Source organism: Muscardinus avellanarius (assembly GCF_963383645.1).
Source record: "Muscardinus avellanarius genome assembly, chromosome: 15".
Taxonomy (NCBI): Eukaryota; Metazoa; Chordata; class Mammalia; order Rodentia; family Gliridae; genus Muscardinus; species Muscardinus avellanarius.
Window position 1 is genome coordinate 49,411,293 of NC_137801.1, and position 19,044 is coordinate 49,430,336.

The 19,044-nt window shown below is 42.1% G+C and overlaps 1 protein-coding gene across 3 annotated transcripts in view; it reads left to right on the forward strand.

The window, feature by feature from the left end:
• Nucleotides 1-19,044, forward strand: part of SPTBN1 (spectrin beta, non-erythrocytic 1) — a gene marked incomplete at both ends in the record, with an annotated part of 147,574 nt that overhangs the window by 110,120 nt on the left and 18,410 nt on the right. For all 3 annotated transcript variants that reach the window (XM_080711284.1, XM_080711285.1, XM_080711286.1), the window contains 9 exons: nt 4,819-4,909; nt 10,734-10,880; nt 11,868-12,131; nt 13,471-13,695; nt 14,569-14,658; nt 14,835-15,113; nt 15,739-15,869; nt 17,524-17,728; nt 18,132-18,506. In XM_080711284.1, coding sequence (XP_080567410.1) covers nt 4,819-4,909; nt 10,734-10,880; nt 11,868-12,131; nt 13,471-13,695; nt 14,569-14,658; nt 14,835-15,113; nt 15,739-15,869; nt 17,524-17,728; nt 18,132-18,506 — 1,807 coding nt within the window. The remainder of the gene's footprint in view (nt 1-4,818; nt 4,910-10,733; nt 10,881-11,867; nt 12,132-13,470; nt 13,696-14,568; nt 14,659-14,834; nt 15,114-15,738; nt 15,870-17,523; nt 17,729-18,131; nt 18,507-19,044) is intronic.

Below are 19,044 nucleotides of genomic sequence, written 5' to 3' on the forward strand. Positions count from 1 at the left end.
ACAAAGATACTGACTTTTAACAGATGTAGCTAGGGCACAAGTGGTTTTCAAAGTGCCTGTGACTCCTGCTGTCCAGCAGCCTACCCCTCTGGTTAAACATGAGCCCCCTGGCCAACAGGAAACTTCCCACCACAGCACAGTCCTGGATGAGCCAGGAAGGGTATCCAGCTTCATAAATCACAGTACTATCTCACAAGTGAAAAACAAAATGCTTAGAGTTACCAAACTATCTTACTCCAGCATCTGATGGTCTTGCTCTTCTGAGGAAGCAGAGTTATATTCAGGATCCACTTCATGCGATGAGGGAATCTCTTGAGTCTTGTTACAGGAACAAGTGATGAGAGAGAAACAAAGCAATAAAACCTCACATCAAAGAGCACTACCCCCTCCCACTCTTTTACTAGGGGTTGAACCCAACAGCATCCTACCTCTGAGTTACAAGCCCAATCTCCCCCACTTTTTTTTTTTTGGAACCCAGGGGCACCCTACCTTCGAACTATACCCCTAGCCTGATTTTTTATTCTTTATTTTGTAGCAGGGTCTCACTGAATTGCAAGGGGCCTCACTAAGTAGCTGAGGCTGTCTGTGAACTGAGATCCTCCCATCTCAGCCTCCCAAATGCTGGGATTACAAGTGTGCGCCACCATGCCTAGCTCCCCACTTAAATTTTTAAACACGTTCTCAATAAGGTAGCACTTACTGGCCTTGAACTTATGATTCTCTTGTTTCAGCCTCCCAAGTATAGGGTTTACTGGCCTATGTACTGGGTACTGGGGATGGAACCTGGGGGCATTCTTCCTCTGAGCTACACCCCCCAGCCCTATTTTTTGTTGTTGTTGTTATTTTGAGTTAGTTGCAAAGGGCCTCACTAAGTAGCTCAGATTGCACTTTTTTGGGGGGGTGCTAACGATTGAACCCAAGGGTGTTCCACCTCTGAGCTCCACCCCTATTTCTATGTTTTTTTGTTTTTTTGTTTTTTTAGTGTGAAACAGGGTCTCACTAAGTTGCTGAGACTGGCTTCAAACATGTGATCTTTCTGTGTCAGCCTCCCAAGTTCTGGGCATGTAGAAATCACAGCCACATTTTAAATGGTCCTTCTCAGATCCTTCCTTGTAATTGAACCTATGAAAATTCTTTAGTTCACTTCCCATGAACACCAATTGCCACTAGTAAACCGTTAGCCACATTTACTTCTTTGACTGTTTTCTTTTCTTTTAGGGGGTACTGGGGATGGAACCCAGGGGCATTCTTCCTCTGAGCTACACCCCCAGCCCTATTTTTTGTTTGTTATTTTGAAACAGGGTTTCACTGAGTTGCAAAGGGCCTCACTAAGTAGTAGCTGAAGCTGTCCACCAACAGCAATCCTCCTGTCTAAGCCTCCCAAATGCTGAGATTCCAGGTGCGCGCTGCCATGCCTGGCTCTCTGTTTTCTGAGTCAGTGAGAATCAGCTGCTTGCACAGCCATTGGACTTCTCAGAGCACATCACACAAAGGCCATCCTCATGCGTGCCCTTGAAGTAGGGTGCCATTTGGACTCTTGTCACCAGCCTCCTTTTTTCCTTCATTGTAGTCCCACCATAAAAGAAAGAAGAGCTGAGCAGAGAAACCTAAGCCTGTGTGGGATGCGATCATATAAGAAACACATTCAGATTCTGTCTGGTAGTGTTTCTGCTGTAAGAAATTTTCAGGCATGTGTGAAGTTGTTTTCCTTTACCTGCTTCCACAGGTGCTAGGGTGCACATCCTGTCCTTACTGCCAGTGTCTGATTCTTCCTCACCATTTTTCATACTTTTGTGTGAGTTTTCACTGCTGTCAAGACCTGTGACAAAAAGGGCAATACTCCCACATCTTGTCAGTAGTTCCAGCTTAATTACCTCCCTCCTCAAGATGAGTTTTCCTTTTTATTTTTTTTTTTATTTTTAACTTTCCTAGAAGTAGAATTGGAGTTTGAGGTTAGAGGACTTCAAGAATATTTTTTCTTACATTCTCTACCCACCCACCTATATTTTTAGATAACTAATTTTTCTTTTAGCTCAAATTCATTAAAATTCTATTTTATCATTTGGTTTCTTATGAAGTAAAGCAATGACAAAATGTTTTGGCCTTTATTATTTTTTGTTTAAAAAAGCACTGAATTAAAAAAAAAGCAGTAAATGCCTAAAATTTTAAGAGGAAACTGCTTGATCTCATTGTTAGCACATGACATTTTAGCATTTTTTCTAATCTGTGCCTTGTTGTAGTATAACATTTAATAAGTGAAAGATTTTTGTTTTTTGTTTGTTTGTTTTTGTTATTTTAGGGTGTTGCTGGGAATTGAAACCAGGGGTAGTTTACCTCTGAGCTGTACTCCCAGCCCTATTTTATTTTTTATTTGGAAACAGGGTCTTGGTAAATTGCTGAAGTCCTTGCTAAATTGCTAAGGTTAGCTTTAAAACTGTGATTCCCCTATTTCAGCCTCCCAAGTACTGGGTTTACAGGTGTATGCCACCACAACCAGCTTATTCTTTATTTGAAAACAGCATCTGGCTAAGTTGCTGAGAGCCTTGCAAAATTGCTGGGGCTGGCTTTTGAACCTGTGGTCATCCTGTCTCAGCCTCCCAAATACTGGGATTTCAGGTATGTGTGATCACACTTGGTTTAGCATTTTATAATAAGTATTTTTCTATGCTTGCATTTTTGCCTAAGTGGCATAGGCATGTGAAGATCCCTTTTCCTGAAATTATGGAACCCCTTCCAACTAAAAAAACGGACAAAAAATTAAAGTTCTTTTATGTATCTAACATATTTATTTCCATTTATAATAATCCTTTAGTTCTGTAGCCCCTGGCACCTGCAGAGGCCATAGGAACAGGGGCTTTTTCCTCTGGTTCCCCAGACAAATAATGGCTGCAGTAGTGCTACTGCCCTTTGCTGAGGGCCTGCATGACACGTGGCATCACTGTAAGCTCTTTCTGTCTCCTGGGGAACCTTCTTTAAACATCAGACACCTGAGCTGCCCTTGCTCAACTTTGTGGAGGATCAGAGGTTGTGGGGTTTCCTCACTCCTCCCATAGGAGCGAGCAGGGATGGACTTGTAATCCTTGCCTTCTGGGCCCGTGCAGCAAGGAATTGCTCCACCCATCGGAATGAAAACTAAGCACTCCTGTTTTAGCTCTGGTGCTTTACCTCTTAATACCTCCAGTGGAGACTGGCTCCCTTGCACTGGTTCCGCAGGAATGCCAAGGGATTGCGCTTACCCAGTGCTTCTCGATCGGTGCAGGACAGCTGCCCCACGGTCATCACAGTCCTTGTCCTAGTGCTGCTGTCCATCAGTTTCTTCAATTTCTCCACCACCATGTTTGAAGGAAATATGCCAGCAAGTGCAGTGCTCAAGCTGGGATTGAGCACTTCATTTCTAGTACTGTTCACCAAACTCAGCAGCTACTTCCAGGGCTTACAGGTTTTTGTCTAAGGTTTGGTGCTTTAACTTCTTTAAACCTTTGTCACTTTATCTATTCAGAGTAGGATTAGGTATATAATCTCACAGGTCTAAACAGTTTGATTCCTAGGACTTTTTTGGGGGTTGTTTTGAGTATTCTTTTTCTCAAGATGCAAATCTGTTTATCAAGAAATATTTGATAAAGCCAGTTATAATCAAGACATGGTGGTGCATGGAATGCTGAGACAGGGGGATTGCAAATTCAAGGGTAGCCTTAGCAACTTAGCAAAGAGGTTCCTCAGGAACTTGGTGAGACTTTGATTCAAAATAAAATAGGGCCAGGGGTATAGTCAGATGTAGAATGTCTCTGGGTTCAACCTCTAGTATCAAAAAAAGCACCAATTACATGATTATATATATATATATATTCTTATATGTGTCAATTGTATGTTTTATATGTTTATACTATGTATATATGTGTATATTACCTTATATTGTTCTTATATGTGTCACCCAGTTATAAGTTTTTTGAAGATGAGTTTTAAATTCTTCTACAGGTTTTTTCCCCTAGTACTACATTAGGAAGCACTGAATTTATGTAGATCATTTGACTGTGGCCTCCTGTGTATTTTCAACAAGTGTTTGGGTCTCTCTTATACCATGGCTTTCCTGTTGGAAGAATGCTAAAACTTCTTGTTCATCTTGCCTACTTCCCATAATTGACGACTGCAAACAAACTCTTTTTAGCATATATAGACACCCAGAAAAGAAATCAGCTTTTAAGTTCCATATTTCTTTTATTTTCTTTTGCCAATTAATATTTTTACTTGTATTAAAAATCTACAAGGAAAAAATATTAAGAAAGTAGAAAGAAAAATGGAAAACATCTTTTAAACTCATCACAAGTGATCAATTTCTTTTTTTTTTCTACTCTTATTTATAGGTGGAACATATTGAAAATGGTATACATCTAGACTGTGCTTGGTGCCTTCCACCCCTCATTCCCCTTCCCCCTCTCCCAACAATGAGTGTCCAGATTAACCATGCTATATACATACTTTTACACATATTCGGATGTAGCTCCTCCATTAATCAACCTCAGCCTTCTTCCTCTCCTATCCTTCCATTCTAGCTTTGCTGAGATTTCCCCTCCATTATCTGGAGTCCCTCTGGTATTCCCAATGCTCCTTAGTTTGGACATAGTAGAGAAAACATATGTCCCTTCTCTTTCTGTGCTTGGCTGATCTCACTTAATGTTCTCCAGATCTTTCCATCTTCTTGTGAATGCCATGATTTTGTTGTTCTTTTTAGCTGAAAAGAATTCCGTTGTGTGTATTTCCCATAATTCTATATTCTTTTCTAAAGATTATTTTTTCATTTTTTAATTTGTTATTTAACAGACATAGGAAGAATCGTGAGGCAGCCAGTGAACTTCTGATGAGATTGAAAGACAACAGGGACCTTCAGAAATTCCTGCAAGATTGTCAAGAGGTATGTTGCCCTTCTTTCCCTCCCTTCCTGCTAGCCAACAATAGTCAGCTAGCACTTATCTGGAAAAGCCCCTTGTTTATAAAATTAATGAGGCCAGAAATTCCTATCACGCATTTGATTCGTAGATGGGGAAATAAAGCACTTTGTCAGTTCTCCAACCTACAAGCTGCCAGTTAGGAACTAGATTGCTGTAGCCTAGAATATTATAGGACTCCACTATCCATTACAGTAGCCACTAGCCACCTGTGGCCATTTCATTTTAAATTAAGAACGTGGTTCCTTCATCACACTAGCTGTATTTTAAGCACTTGGTTGCCAAATGTGTGACTAGTGGCAACTATACTTTACAACATAAAGATGTAGAAGGTTCTAACAGCGATGTCTAAAAATACACTGCTGCAGCCTAAAAATATTCAGTGTTAATGTTTTAACTCTTTAAAGCCTAGTATATTTAAATAGTATGGAAAGAAAGAACTAGCAGGAACTGAAACTGGCTACCAAGGAAGAAACAGATTTTAAAACTAAATGAAGCCAGATGTGGTGGCACACACTTGTAATCCCAGCATTTGGAAGGCTAAGAGAGGAGGATCCAGATTTTGGCCAGCCTGAGCTACTTAGTGAGGCCCTCTGCACCTTAATGAGACCCTGTTTCAAAATCAAGAATAAAAATAGAGCTAAGGTGTAGCTAGATGGTAGAATGCCCCTGGGTTCCATCCCCAGTACTGCAAAAAAATAAAATTATAAATGAGATATCTTGTTCACTACATTTATATTCTTAAAATATCCATCTTTAAGGGACCTTAGATATACTTCTACAAGAGCAGCAATCCTGATTTCAAACACCAAGTTTTAACATTTGGTATTATTTTGATGATTCTCATACTATTTCATGTTCTTCTGATTCATACAAGCTTTGGAAATTAAAGTAGACCAGAAAAATGTAGTCTTTCTGCAAGCTAGTTGGAGAAAAGCATTTAGCCGAGTTCATATGTGCGAGTTCATGAGCACATCATGTTTATCTGCCTGCTAGTTAAAACAGACTTAGTCCTCTCTGGTTTATTATTATACTACCCTTGCAGGCATCCACGAGAAGCTGTTGGGACCTTAGGGATATGAGGTATGGGAGCAGGATCAAGTCATGTGCTAAGAATATAGGTCAGATCATCACAAACACTTTGCATGCAAATATGCAGTTATACATTAGAAGAAAGAGCTCTAATGACAGCTGTGTTTGATTTTCTGTGAAAGAAGCTAGCCTTCGTGTTCATTAAAGTGCTATCTTATCATGAGTCTTGTAATATGCTCTAGCAGCTAAACCTTAAAGAAACCCCCCAAACTACATAGCTTAGCTTAGGGTCTGTCAGCTTTAAACACTACATCCATGAATCTGAGTCTCTGAAGGATTTGCCCAGAGCCAGACAGAAGTGCCTTTTCGGAGTACCACGTGAGAATGGATTGCGCATAGGAGTAGCCTGCTCATTTAAAGATGCATTCATGTCCCAAGACTGGGCCAGGAGGAGTGCAGTGGGATGTTGGGTGGACAGTGCATGTTGTACTGCAGTGAACACCAGTCAGCCCTTATACAGGAGGGACCAAGAAGGATGAGGTGTCTATAGGCTGGGAAGTGCCTTTCACAGACTGGTGACCCCTGTATCACTGTGTTTTTTCCTGGAAGCACCATCAGTGAAACATTTAACCTCACACCATGTTTCTTTGTAGATGTGCAAGGGTTGATTGAAACTTGTGCTTCTGTGTTTAAAGGGCAAGTTAATAAGATGGACTCCATTCACTTAACCATGGTAAAGCCCAGGGTAGGTTTAAGGAAATAATGCCAAAAAATGGACAGATATAAGTGGCCAAGGATATCCTTTGAGAGAAACCCATTTATACATGAAATTTCCAGTCTTGCATTTCCCACTCATATGGTTACAGATTCATAAAGAAGTGTGTAGGGAAGGTTAGTAGATAAAGTGATAGTTCTTTCCAATGGAATTATTGTTTCCACTTGGTATAAATTAGAATCCTTGATTACAGGTTCACTCCTTAATGCTCTTCTTGGCTGAGTTCCAGTACAGTGACTGTTGGGCCTACCCTGGGGGTTTGGGGCCTGTCCCGGAGGTTCTGTCCTGCTTAAGCATCCCCTACCACCATGCGCAGGAATGTTTGGGCTGTGCTTCTTTGTTGCTGGGACATGATTTATAGACCTCCCTGTAATTGATCTGCCATATCTCCCTGGTTTATCCTTACCTCCTTACTCTGCCCATCTCTTTGAGAGCCTCCTTAAAAGTATTTCAGCCTAGCCAGGCATGGTTGCACAATCTTGTAATCCCAGTACATGGGAGGCTGAGACAGGAGAATCGCAGGTTTGTGGCCAGGCTGAGCATCTTAGGCCCTCTGCAACTTCGTAAGATCCTGTTTCAAAATAAAAAATAAAATAGGGCTGGGGTGTAGCTCAGAGGTAGAATGCCCTGGGTTTGTTCCCCAACATAGCTCGTGCATGCACGCGCGCTCTCTCTCTCTCTCTCTCTCTCTCTCTCTCTCTCTCTCTCACACACACACACACACACACACACACACACACACACACAAGTATAGCATAGCTGCTAAGAATGTTGAGTTTCTCACACCAGCATGTAGTCCAAATGTGGCAGAATTCAGGTTTGGGGGAACTCTGAAAGCCTTGGAGAGAAATAACTTGCAAAGTGGTGATACATATTATCTGGTGGTAAACTTTCCGTCATTCATTAAAATACATGCCTTTTAAACCAGAATCTTTGAGAACTGGGATTGTACTGACTGTCCCTACATTTGAAAATCTACCTATTATGTTGTTAGTTAATTGACATCGTACCAAAGCCCGATTTTTTTTTTTTTTTTTTTTTTTTTTGTGGTGGTACTAGGGTTCCTGGAAACCCTTCTACTTCCGGGCTACACTCCCAGACCTATGTTTTTATATTTTTATTTGGAAACAGTGTCTCTTAAGCCAGCGCGTCTCGCTTCGAATCTGCGCGATCCTCCTGTCTCTGCCTCCCAAGCATGTGCGCCACCACGCCCGGCTCAAAGGCCAAATTTAATACCATTCCTGGCCATTAGTGTTCAAGGCCCAGGAAATTCCAGGATTTGCCCTTTTTTTTTTTCACACCCCATTCTTCCTGAGTGCCCTGGCTAGAGGAGGTGAGGGTTGTGAGACCTGCCATTGTTGCCACTCCAGAAATACTCTCTGGAAAGGGGCAGCTACTATACTAGTGATATAGCGGGAATGAGCAGGGACCCACCTGTTTATTTTTCCTTATAGTTAGAGATACAAAGGATATAGTGTTATTTAGTAGTGTTATTTTAGTGGGATATCCTGAAAATGGATGAATGATTTAAAAGGTCACTGTTCTTGTGTTTTATTCTCTCACACTGCGTACATCTGTTTTCTGGGACTGATCTTTTTTTGTCTTTTTCAAGAGGTCAGTATATCTAGATTTTTCTGGCACAGGGATGCGAGTGCAGTGTTTTATTTGTGACTTAAATCAGTAAATTAATTTTACTTATCTTTTTCCAGTGTGCACAGTGTCCTTTTCTACAGAGAATGACTATAGTCTTAAATGACCTTTGTAAATGCCCACAAATAATATCCGCGACTCTGGCTCCAGAGTGCTGATGAAGGGCACTGAATGGCAAGTTCCCTGGGCCCTTGTATTGTGCTGGATTGCGTGATGGTGTGCTCAGCAAAGAACAGATTTGTTCATAAGCCCTGGTTTTTGTGGAGTGCTTTTTTTTTTTAACCCCACTTGGGTAGGTGGTTATGAATAGCAAAAATATGTGAGTATCTTTAAGAACTTTGAATAAGTAAATGCTTTCTATTGTGTGAAATCTTTGTATGTAGAATACAGGGGCAAACTTTGGTTTTCTTTTCCTTTTTTCTTAGATTGAATGAATGGCCAGAGTATTTCATATTATAGTTACATAGAGAACTCGAAAATAGGTAATTAAATCAGGGAATTTAGTCTTATTGTTGTATAATGGATGATTGCCTTGATTACAAAAAATTTTATGAGGTTTAATAGTTTTTCTCAATAGAGTGACGTCAGAGGACTTGCTACTTTTAATTTGAACCCTGCCCAGTCCAGTTCGATTTTCCTCTAAGGGGGACACTGAGAAAGGTGGGACCAGTGCCCGAGTTCACACACTGTTAGAGCTAGGAGTGCTCCTGTGCCCTGAACTGTCTTCATTGACATGGGTGTTTGTTTGTTTGTTTGTTTGTTTGTTTGTTTGTTTGCTTGTTTGTTTGTTTGTTTGTTTTGTGGGTCTGGGGTGAAACCCAGGGGCATTTGACCTCCGAGCTATACCCCCTGCCCTACTTTTTATTCTTTATTTTGAAACGGGGTCTCACTAAGTTGTGGAGGGCCTCAGTAAGTAGCTGAGGCTGTCTGTGAACCGCCATCCTCCGGTCTCAGCCTCCTGAATGCTGGGATTACAAGCATGCTCCACCATGCCCGGCTTTGACATGGTTATGTTTTGGTGTTGGAACAAATTTGTAGGAAGCCTTTCTCAGCAGCTGCCAGAGTGAGTGGCCTTGGGAACATTGGTTTTGAAAGGGTTTCTATTGCTCTTATGTGCTATTTCTAGACCTTGGAGATGGAATGATAAAGATGCTCAGGTACAGACTTATGACAGTCACTGCTGCAGAAGTGGGCTTCTCACAGCCACCTAGGAAAAGGGACATGGTCCTGAAGATACTTGCCTCTGATCTGGCTGAGCCTTCGTGTCTCTCAGAGCTCTGCCTGCCTACATGTAGGCAGTACCTAGTGGGGACTGAATCTAGAGAAAAGTCAGCAGGAGATACGGTCAGGGTCTGGTTTTGGTCTGATTCCCAACCCGGCCTCTGAAGAACTTGGATTTGTCAGCGGCTGGCAGGTGCTGTGTGGTGTTCAAGAGTTCAGTTCCAAGTAGACATATTGGGTCTCAGAGTCACATCCTGTTCAGTGTTCGTGGTCTTGTTTTGTGGGTCTGGGATGGAACCCAGGGGCATTTGACCTCTGAGCTACACCCCCTGCCCTATTTACTATTATTTTTTTTAAACAGGGTCTCACTAAGTTGCAGAGGGCCTCACTAAGTAGCTGAGGCTGTCGTGAACTGTGATCCTCAGGTCTCAGCCTCCCGAATGCTGGATTACAAGCATGCACCACCATGCCTGGCTTTATTCTTGATCTTAATTGGAGGTTATGTAGAGAACTAGCGCCTATAGGAAAAGAGTTCGTGAAGGTGACTCAGACCTGAAAGAAATGTTGGAAAAGCATCATTGTTGTTTCAATAGCCCCACAGTGAGGAAGTTATATGTGCTTTTTGGCATTCCCATACACATACCTACAAAGAGGGGAAGAGTGAATAAATGAGTAAATTGGATTTTTTGTTTTGTTTTTTTATTGAAAGCATGAGATTGCCAGATGACATAAAAGACAGTTGGTCATTATTAACATGGTATAACTGACACAGGTATTTGGGAAAGAAGGAAGGTCATGACTTGAACCTATTAGAGCAAAATTGTAAGCACAAGCCTTTGGGGGAAAGTCAGTTGAGAGTACCATTCAATTTGAAAGCTAGTTCAGCTTTTGAGTTTCTGGGTGTAAAGTTAGATGGACAGTTTGGAACATAGTTCACACAAGCTTCTGACAAACCTATCATGACAGATCAGAGTTTGTGAGGTTAGGTATTTGGTTTTCTGTTGACATAGAAATAAGCAGAATGCACAGATGACATGTATAAACCTCTTAGGAAGGAAAGAAGGCTGGTGTCTGTGGTTACAATCTCTGAAATATTCCTGATGTTTTTCTAGCTATCTCTCTGGATCAATGAAAAGATGCTTACAGCCCAGGACATGTCTTATGATGAAGCCAGAAATCTGCACAGTAAATGGTTAAAACACCAAGCATTCATGGCAGAACTTGGATCCAACAAAGAATGGCTTGACAAAATTGAGAAGGTGAGTTAAAATGTTTGATGAGGGCTCCCGTTTCCGTGTCACAGCTATGGTAAGAGAAGAACTTGGACAAAGCATGTTTGAGTCTGAACTAATAATATACAAAAGTTATATAGCCAGTCACCATCTCTCTTTCACCTACCAACTCCTGAGTTTGACCCACCAGAATAGAGAAGGGCAGAAACCAACCAGGTGGTACAAAATGTTTATCTTTCAGTGAGAACCAGGTGTTTGCAGAACTCTATTCTGCTGCTGTGGACTAACCTGAGCCCTTGTGGAGTAGTCATATTGCCTGTGTGGACCGGCCAGCTCCATCATATACAGTGCATGGAATTTAAAATTAATTCAAGCTGGGATTGGTGGTGCATGCCTGCATTCCCATTACATAGGAGGGTCACAGGTTTGAGGACAGCCTCAGTAACATAGTGAGATTGAGCAACCTGGTGAGAATGTTTCAAAACCAAAAAAAGCCTAGGCATGTAGCTTGGAGGTAGAATGCCCCCAGGTTTAGTCCAGGAACCACCAAAAAATTAATGAATGATTAAGTTAATTAAAAATTTTCTGACTTCTGTGACTGCTATACATTGGGAACTATGGTAATTGTTACAGTGTGTAATTTCTATAAAGGGAGATTCTGTGTCTTAACTGGGGTATGTAAGTTCTCCACTTTTTTTGCTTTTTACATAGTGTCAATCTCAGGGCTAAATAAATGTGTTTGGAATTGTGAAGACGAAGTATTAGGTTATTAGCATAAAATGTCTTATCCCAGTTGAAAAGATTTGAGTGTTCAGCACTTAGTACTTAACTCCCCTGAAGCCTGTCTAGTGTGGAGAAGAGACCATTGTTGATTTTATCAAGCAGTAACTTCTTACGGAAAGGTTGTGTGAGTTGAATGAATGGGTAAATCATAGATTTGTTTGTTTTTCACAGTGACATTTATGCTTTAACAAACAGTATTTATTTATAACTATGCTGGCTTATGTTTTCCAGGAAGGAATGCAGCTCATATCAGAAAAGCCCGAGACAGAAGCTGTGGTGAAGGAGAAACTCACTGGTTTACATAAGATGTGGGAAGTCCTTGAATCCACCACCCAGACCAAGGCGCAGCGGCTCTTTGATGCAAACAAGGCTGAACTTTTCACCCAGAGCTGTGCAGATCTCGACAAATGGCTGCATGGCCTGGAGAGTCAAATTCAATCTGATGACTACGGCAAAGACCTTACCAGTGTCAATATCCTTCTGAAAAAGCAACAGGCAAGTGGACAAGGCAACCACATACCTGGGCCTGTGTCTGCTTTCTGGTCTTGGTCTTCATAACTCTTACTTGCCATATTTTCAGCCTTCTGCTTTCCTGTTGCAGGGATTTTATTTCCCAGCAGTGCTTACCCTGATAGCATCAGAGGGTGTTTCCAGATTCATCAGGAAAGGCACAATGTTAATAGAAGTGTTGGATGTCTGTGCATGGGAATGCTTTTTGTAAAATCATCTTTTTTGATGGGTTTCATCACATGTAATATTTGAAACTTCATTTGGATTGAATTTCATTCAATCCTGCGTTTTATGTGAATAATAATAACCATATTTGCATTCTTTACTGGATAATGTCTACGTAGATGACAGTTACCTAAATTGTTCAAGGTACTTTATAGATAATAGTAGAAATCATAAATTTTTGTACATCACAGAAGAAAACTCTAAGGGCAAATGAATTTACCTTGAATTAAAAAATAACAGTTGCAGTAAGGTTGAGAAAGCAGGCTGGTGGCAGAATCTTCCAGTGGATCCCCTAGCTGGCTTTGCAGCATTTGGCCTAGACTTGGGCCAGGCAGTTCCAACTTAGAACCAGTCGCTACAAGACAGTCTTGGTTGGGTATCAAGGCAGACTTCTTAATCCAGAGACAGTCACCTTTTTTTTTTTTTTTTTTTTTTTTTTGCTAAATGGTTTGGTTAATCTGCTCTTCAGATCATTATGCATTAAGGAGTTTTCCAACAGGTGGATTTTAGCTGAACTGTTTACCTCCTCTACCTGAAAAGGGAGTTAGTCTTTTCCCAGATGCACATCCCTTTGTCTCTAAGCTGTCAGTGTGTGGTCTTCCCGGGATGATAGTTTCTAAGGGAAATACCTCTGCTTTCACTTTGCCTATTTTCTTCATATAAATGAACAATTAGCGTGTGTCCTGCTGATTAATCCAGTATGAACACAGTCAGCTTTCTGATGGAAGAAATGAAAGAAGATAATATTACTTTCCTCTAAAAGAACTGGAACCTTAAGACCTTAACTCCTTTCTGATGGTGAAACTGGGTTCTGGACAGGCAAATGAAGACTATTCTATTTCCATAATTAATTCTTGTCTCCCCTGTCATTCCCTCTTCAAACTTCTGAATAAATTTAAATATTACTCCAAGTTTAAAATTCTAAGGAGGAACTAGAATGCTAATTGGTAGTTTGATTGATGTTACAACCATTTCCTGGGCTTCCAACTATATAAGGTGATATTCAATATCCATTTTGGACAGTGCCCAAAAACATTTCATAGGACCCTTTGTGTTTCCCATGGCTCTGATTGAAGCTTGCTCTGTCTTGTGCCCTCAGATGCTGGAGAATCAGATGGAGGTGCGGAAGAAGGAGATTGAGGAGCTCCAGAGCCAGGCTCAGGCTCTGAGTCAGGAGGGGAAGAGCACTGACGAGGTGGACAGCAAGCGCCTCACTGTGCAGACCAAGTTCATGGAGCTGCTGGAGCCCTTGAACGAAAGGAAGCATAACCTGCTGGCCTCCAAGGAGGTCCATCAGTTCAACCGGGATGTGGAGGATGAGATTGTGAGTAGATCCTTGCCACACTACTGGCATCAAAGCCTTGCCTGACCCAAAGCCCACATTCTCACTCCTCTTTTGCACTCACCTTGGGCCACATCAGTGAGCTGAGAGCCCTTGCAGCTTATGTCCTGTATGTTCTAGGGGTTCTTTCCCTCTTGCACAAAAAGGAACTCTATTATTGTCTCTAGTTTTCTGAAGATATGACAGGAATTTAATGCCCCACAACAGTGCTTTTAGAAATAACCATAAGCGGGTGTTGTGGCGCACACTTGTAATCCCAGTACTTAGGAGGCTGAAACAGGAAGAATGTGGATTTCAGGACAGCCATAACAAGTAGTGAGATTCTTCGCAACCTAGTAAGACCCTGTTTCAAAATAAAAATGAAATAGGGCTCAAAGTGTAGCTCAGAGGTGAATGTCTCTGGGTTTAATCCCCAATACCATACACACACACACACACACACACACACACACACACACACACAGAAAAAAAAGAATCATGAGCTGGACATAGTGGCTCACACCTGTAATCCCAGTACTTGGGAGGCTGAGACAGGAGGATCGCAGGTTCACAGCCAGCCTCAGCAACTTAGTGAGGCACTCCACAACTTAGACCCTGTTTCAAAATAAAAAATAAAACAGGGCTGGGGTTGTAGCACAAAGTAAAATTAACCATGAGGGTGCACAGTGAGTCTGACATTGAGGATGACATAAAGTTCCAAAGACATACCCGAGAAGGGCGTGCATACTCTGGGAGCCCTTTGAAGGGGAAATGAACACATTTTCTTTGAAGCTGATCCCCTGCCAGCACTGCTGCGCTGTGTCATGTATTTGTTCTTCCATGCAGTTCTGACTGTTTATTCACAACTCTTTCCAGTTATGGGTTGGCGAGAGAATGCCTTTGGCAACTTCCACCGATCATGGCCACAACCTCCAGACTGTGCAGCTACTAATAAAGAAAAACCAGGTAAGAGTTTCTGTTCAGAATAGCTTAGTGTGATAAATAATTGCTCCAGAATCACAAATAGGGAAGACGTCGAGCTTTTGTGGCTTGCAATTTCTTCTTGGCTCTAATAGCATCACAGAAGCACAGGGCTGGGGTGAGTTAGCAAGATTTTGTATGTGTTTTTCATTTCTACACAGACCCTCCAGAAAGAAATACAGGGGCACCAGCCTCGAATCGACGACATCTTTGAGAGGAGCCAAAACATCGTCACCGACAGCAGCCTTAACGCCGAGGCCATCAGACAGAGGCTCGCAGATCTGAAGCAGCTGTGGGGACTCCTCATTGAGGAAACGGAGAAACGCCACAGGCGGCTCGAGGAAGCACACAAGGCCCAGCAGTACTATTTTGATGCAGCTGAGGCCGAGGCATGGATGAGTGAGCAGGAACTCTACATGATGTCTGAGGAGAAGGCCAAGGTGAGAGAGGAAGCAGGGAACAGGCCCCAGAGGACTCAGACCCAGAGCTTGTATTTTGATGGTGACTCTGTCTCTGTGACACATTTACCTGCTCTCTTTGAATGTTAAGGGGACACCATAGTGCACAAAAGTTTCTCAAATCTAGCTGCTCTTTCCCCTGACATAATATTTTCTTGCCTGAATCATGATATCATTTGATTTGTCCTGTCTTTTTTTTGTTTTTAAACCAATTTGCCAGAGTGCTTTCTAGGATTACCTATGGCCTTTACAACATACAAGATGGCTTAGAGACCATTTGTGAAAGTACTTTTGTTCTAGGATGCTGTCACATACATACCTGACAGACTGCAGTTTCAGCTAGCCAGAATACATGTGGCCTGCTGAGCTTTATTGTTTATCTCAGAGGGTCCTTAATCTCTCTGTCTCAAGCTCCTAGTGGGTAGAGGCCCCCTGCAGTCTAGTCTGTGTTGACCACTCGCAGAATGCTCTGTATTCACAGCCCCATCACACTTCCAGTGTGTTTCTTTCTGATGGCCTTCCTCATCCTCCACCATGCTATTAGTCACTCTTTAATGTAATACCAAGCAAGAGGGGGTTGTGGTTGTGACGATCCCTCTCTTTGCAGGATGAGCAGAGTGCCGTCTCCATGTTGAAGAAGCACCAAATTTTGGAGCAAGCCGTGGAGGACTATGCAGAGACTGTGCACCAGCTCTCCAAGACCAGTCGGGCTCTGGTGGCCGACAGCCACCCTGAAAGGTGAGTGCCACATTTTAAAGATGAGACCTGGCTTTGGATTCCCCCATAAGAATCTCTTACTACTCCACCCCAAAAGAAAATGACATTTAAAATTTATCTTAAATCAATGGTAAGGTAGATCTGGTAAGGTGAGAAGCATTTTTAAAACAGACCCATAATGACTAGAAGGGCAAACCATCACATTCAGAAATAAGTGAGCTAAATGTCTCTTGTTGGCCAAGGACTTTTATTGAAAGATTATTGGTGTCATGAGTCAGAACTATAGTTTAACCCAAGTATTTACCTAGGATTGAGAAAGTAATCCAGTTTAGGAGAGCAGTTATTGGTTTGCAGAGTGGTAGACAAGGACGTATGGACCTGTAAGATAAAATGTTCTCCTAGAAAGCACAAAATGATATCACCTCCTAGCTCATAAAAAAATAAGTGCTAAACATACATTAGGGAAAGAAGTAGGTGTGTGTGCTACTGAGACTATACCTAATCTTGTGTTAACTTTAAGAATGGTCATTTAGCCAGGCATGGTGGCACACACTTGTAATCCCAGTACATGGGAGGCTGAGACGGAGGATCACAGGTTTGTGGCCAGCCTCAGCTACTAAGTGAGGCCTCCACAACTTAGTGAGACCTTGTTTTAAAATAAAGAATAAAAAGCATAGCTGGGGGTGTAGCTCAGAGATAGAATGCCCCTGGGTTCTGTCCCTAGTACTGCAAAAAAAAAAAGTCATCATTTATTTTAGGCTCTCTATGCCTTTTATGACTAAGAAAGGAGAAAGGAAGGGAATTGTGCCTTTAACCAAGGCAGGTTGAGGGAGACAAGGTCAGTGTCTGTGTTGGTGTGTAAGGTCCTTAAGGATATTCCTAAGAAAGTAGCCTGGTCTTTAGGGACATAGGCACCAGCAAGTCCTTATCTATGATCTCCTGTTACAAGAATGTTATTCTGGGGAGAAACAGGAGAGAGGGGGATTCAGTCTCCTGACTGCACACCCAGGACTCTCAAAATAGGAGCAAGCAATGGCCAGTCCTAGCCAACAAAAAAAAAAAAAAAAAAAAAAGCATATAGCCCATTTGTGCTTATAAGAAAGGGGGGCAAAGTTAGGGGGAAAATTGTTCCTTTGGCAGCATGGTACTTAGAAATGAAGATAGTTTCAGAATTTTGGATTAATTTTTAGCATCAAAGGAAATCCTGCCTTACAGAGCCAGCAGTGTAGAGAGTTTGGGTTCCTCCTTTCTAATCACCATATTCTAGATGCCCTGTGGCTTTAATTACTGTGTTTAATTTACATATTAGCTCTCCATTTAAAATTGCTATCTGCAACTATGTGTGTACATGTGAATATAACATTGTTAACCTGGACACTTGGTAATGGGAGGAGGGGGGCACCAAGTACTATGTGAATGTATGCCATCGTCAACAAGATTTACATTATGATGTGTGAAACTATAATGCACCAATTTTAAAAAATTAAAAATAAATAAAATTGAGGATACATTTTAGCATTGTTTCCAGGTTAAATAAGTTAACCAGAAGCCTCCTTAGAGGAATTTGACGTAACACACTCTCCCATATCTACCTCATTTGTTTATCCCCTGAAGAAAGTTGACATTTAAGGTCTCTTCCTCCCTGCCCCCTCCCCCTGCTCCTTCTCTCCCTCAGTGAGCGCATTAGCATGCGGCAGTCCAAAGTGGATAAGCTGTATGCTGGCCTGAAGGATCTTGCAGAAGAGAGGAGAGGCAAGCTGGATGAGAGGCACAGGTTATTCCAGCTCAACCGGGAGGTGGACGACCTGGAGCAGTGGATTGCTGAGAGGGAGGTGGTTGCAGGGTCCCACGAACTGGGGCAGGACTATGAGCATGTCACGGCAAGTACTAAGGGCTGAGCGTAAGTGGTTGTGCAGCGAGTGATGGTGTGGAAGGCTGTTCACATTCCTAGACTGAGAGCAGAGAAAATGCTGTGGTCTCAGTCAGAGGTCATGGGGTTTAGTTTCAACTTGGTGTTCTTATCAGGTGACTTTGAGTAGGTTGGCTGACCTCTCTGTGCCCTGCTCCTCCAGTAACTGCAGGAGACAGAGGCAGTGTTTTACTCGGCTACAGTGAGCAAGCAGACCTGATGGGAGGTTTCAGAGCTAAAATCTGCTGCTCTTATATAATGTGCATTTCTTGTTACCTCCTGCTTAAAGGTGGTTTCTTTCCACATGAAATTCATGTGATTGAGAAGTAAAATGTTTACCGTGGACTCACTGATTTCACTCATTCCCATTTCAGATGTTACAAGAACGATTCCGGGAATTTGCTAGAGACACAGGGAACATTGGGCAGGAGCGCGTGGATACGGTCAATCACATGGCAGATGACCTCATCAACTCTGGCCATTCAGATGCCGCCACCATCGCTGAGTGGAAGGACGGCCTTAATGAAGCCTGGGCTGACCTCCTAGAGCTCATTGACACAAGAACACAGATTCTTGCTGCTTCCTATGAACTGCATAAATTTTACCATGATGCTAAGGAGATCTTTGGGCGCATTCAGGACAAACATAAGAAACTCCCTGAGGAGCTTGGGAGAGATCAGAACACTGTGGAGACCTTACAGAGAATGCACACCACCTTTGAGCATGACATCCAGGCTCTGGGCACTCAGGTGAATGGGGAGCTTCCCAGGGCAGGGAGAGGTTTCTCCCTATATCTTTGTGAATCTCTTAGTGTTTCTCTGTTCTTTGGCTCCTCAAAACATGCCTCAAAGCATTGCCCAAATCAAGTACACATGTGCGCACACGGTTGCACATTGTTACAATGCTTCATTTGGGAGAGTTTTTCTACATTTGCCACATTTACAAACATTGTTATACGATTAAAATAAACAAATAAACCAGATGCCCATATAAACATTTGCAAGTTATAGGCCTCACTAAGAGTTTTATTACGTTAATGTATCTATATAGAATAATTCCCCAAACAATACTGTATTTTCCACATTCTTTTTAGAGTGTGTGTGTGTGTGTTTGTGTGTGTGTGTGTGTGTGTGTGTGTGTGTGTGTGTGTGTGTGTTACTAGGGATTCAACTCAGGGACATTCTACCTCTGAGCTACACCCTCAGCCCTATATTTTATTCTTTATTTTGAAACGGTCTCACTAAGTAAATGAGGCTGGCCATGAACCTGCAATTCTCCTGTCTTAGC